The 2,424-nt window shown below is 34.6% G+C and overlaps 1 protein-coding gene across 1 annotated transcript; it reads right to left on the bottom strand.

The window, feature by feature from the left end:
- LOC114301155 (uncharacterized) lies at nt 1-1,173 on the bottom strand. The gene is made up of 4 exons (XM_028246073.2): nt 1,043-1,173; nt 646-886; nt 350-557; nt 1-245 (listed from the first exon to the last, which is right to left on the bottom strand). Exons 1-4 carry the CDS (start codon nt 1,171-1,173, stop codon nt 1-3), a joined length of 825 nt encoding a protein of 274 aa, XP_028101874.2.
- Between the last annotated feature and the right edge of the window lie 1,251 nt (nt 1,174-2,424).

Consider the following 2,424-nt stretch of genomic DNA (forward strand, 5'->3'; position numbering starts at 1 on the left):
TCACGTCTGATGAGGTTGTGGAGAAGGCAACATGTAGGTTTTGATTGGGTAGTACGAAGCAGTTCTCAGTATTGCCCACCTAATCTTGAGTAACCCAAAACACTTCTCAATAACATTACGAGCAGCAGAGTGCTTCATGTTGAAACCCCTCTCTCTCCGTGTAGAGAGGTGATAGCATTGCCCTCTATACAACGCTAAGAAACCCTCACCATTAATGTAACCCGCATCTACAAGATAGTAGAAACCTGAAAACAAGTATGGATTTCATATGTATAAGTACTTTAAAAATTGGGAAATTAAGATTGCATGAGTTAACTATATAGATTCTTATCGGTCGGCACCTTCTAACCATTTGGTCTATTCACAGCATCTCTAAGTACCCTAGAATTTGAAGCTGAACCTTCCCATCCAAGCAACACATAAATGAATTGCATGTCTTGGGAGCAAACACCCAAGACATTAGTAACAATTTCACCCTTCCGTGTTCTATATCTTGGCTTATCTATTGCAGGAACACAAACCCTAACATAAGTTCCATATAGAGCTCCAAGACAATTCTACCAAAGATCAAAATAAAATAAGGTTATTCATTTTAAATATGTTAGTGTTTGCCAAAAATCTAAATGAAATTAAACTATGTAATACCTGAAAACACCTCCATCTATCATCTGTGCAATTTATAGTTATTGGCTCTAGTGTCTTAAGTAAGACACCCTGTAGGCGTAAAATAGCTTTAAGGACATTGTTAAAGTACTGACTAACTCTTTGCCCAGACTGCTTGAAATTGAACTTGATGTTATGATTCTTATAATCGTGTGCAATCACATTTAAGAACATTGCAACTTTCTCCTCTAAGAGGACATATTTGGAATCAGATAATCCCACACTTCGGACAAGTGTACAAAGACACATGAAGGTATGCCTATTCACTCGGAGTTATTCATGACAATCAATATCGCTATGCTTCACCAATCTATTCAAATAGTCTAATTGTGCTTGGAAGGGATGTTGTGACCTTTTAATATCCAACCTAGATTGGTACCTCTCCAAGGCAACATGTAGTACAATAATGTACACACCACATACATAGTTAATAGATGACACAACTTCTTGGAGTGTTACAAATGCTTCAAATAGGTCCATCATACTGTCCGAGCATTCATTATTGTCCATCTACAAATGCTTCAACTAACACACCAAATCTAGTTAGTGTAGGAGATTAGAACAACATGTATTTCTGATGGGTACTGAAACAGCCCCTTCACAAACATATCGAATACAGGAACACAAATGCATAGTAATTGGAGAGAGAGAGAGAGAGAGAGGATCACAATCTATGTTTAGACAAATTTTCACTCTCTGATATTATTATTATTATTATTATTATTATTATTATTATTATTATTATTATTATTATAAATGAAATGACCTAGTGACTAAATCAGAGTCCAGAGCCTTATACTAAATTTCCCATTATGACTGTTGTAGAGTAAAAGAAACCCATAAACCAGGAAATGAAATGAATTGAACCCATCTCATGACAGTATTGTATACTTTCTGCATTGAAACAAAAAAAACCAATGCCTTGGATTTAAAATAAATAATAAATAAGTATTCTATTGCATGTCGAACAAAGAGAAGGCACTGGTGTGAAACTAAAAGAACAGAATTTGGAGAAATTTGAGGTCTAGTTATATTGCTAACAAAATCCGTAAATGCAATAAGGCACTGCCCTCACCAGTACCCCAATAAAACTCCGCATAAAAGAAGCGACCAGATAAGCTATTTAGCTCCCAAAAGATTGCATTAATTCAAATTTTGTTTGACCTGTAATTATGGATGTAATCTCAAAGTGGATAAAAAGCTTTTAGCATGAAACACATCATTCATTACTAGGTGAATTATCTAACAAAGATGAAGCTACCAGATAAGCTATTAGCTCCCCTAACAAATAAAAGGAAAATCAAATAAAGAAAATTCATGGCTCAATCTCTGATGTCTTTATATTTACCACATAGAACACTATTGAAGTGTTTTCTATTTTTAGCCTTGCTCAACCACTGAACCCCAGATCAAAGTTCAGTTAATCAATCCAGAGCCTAAACATATTTAATGTGTTAAAAATTAATTAATTCAAGCATGCAAATTAGGAATTTTACAAAACTAAACAAACAAAGAGAAAATTAAAACATGAAACACCATTGGACCAAATAAAGCAGAAAATGTAGACCTACGAATATTTCGCAGTCTCCACCTTGACCATGGAGAACCATACTCATCTACTCACTTTTGTATGATTGTGTCCAAAATCAAGCCAATCTCACACCAAACCCTTTTAGGGCCAAGTTAAATGTTATTTTTAATGGTTAACAAAAATTAGAATTGGGCAGTTTATTGTGAAAATGTACGAATAACCAAAAAGAG

The sequence above is a fragment of the Camellia sinensis genome, chromosome 5 (genome assembly GCF_055761805.1).
Source record: "Camellia sinensis isolate YWXY chromosome 5, ASM5576180v1, whole genome shotgun sequence".
Lineage (NCBI taxonomy): Eukaryota > Viridiplantae > Streptophyta > Magnoliopsida > Ericales > Theaceae > Camellia > Camellia sinensis.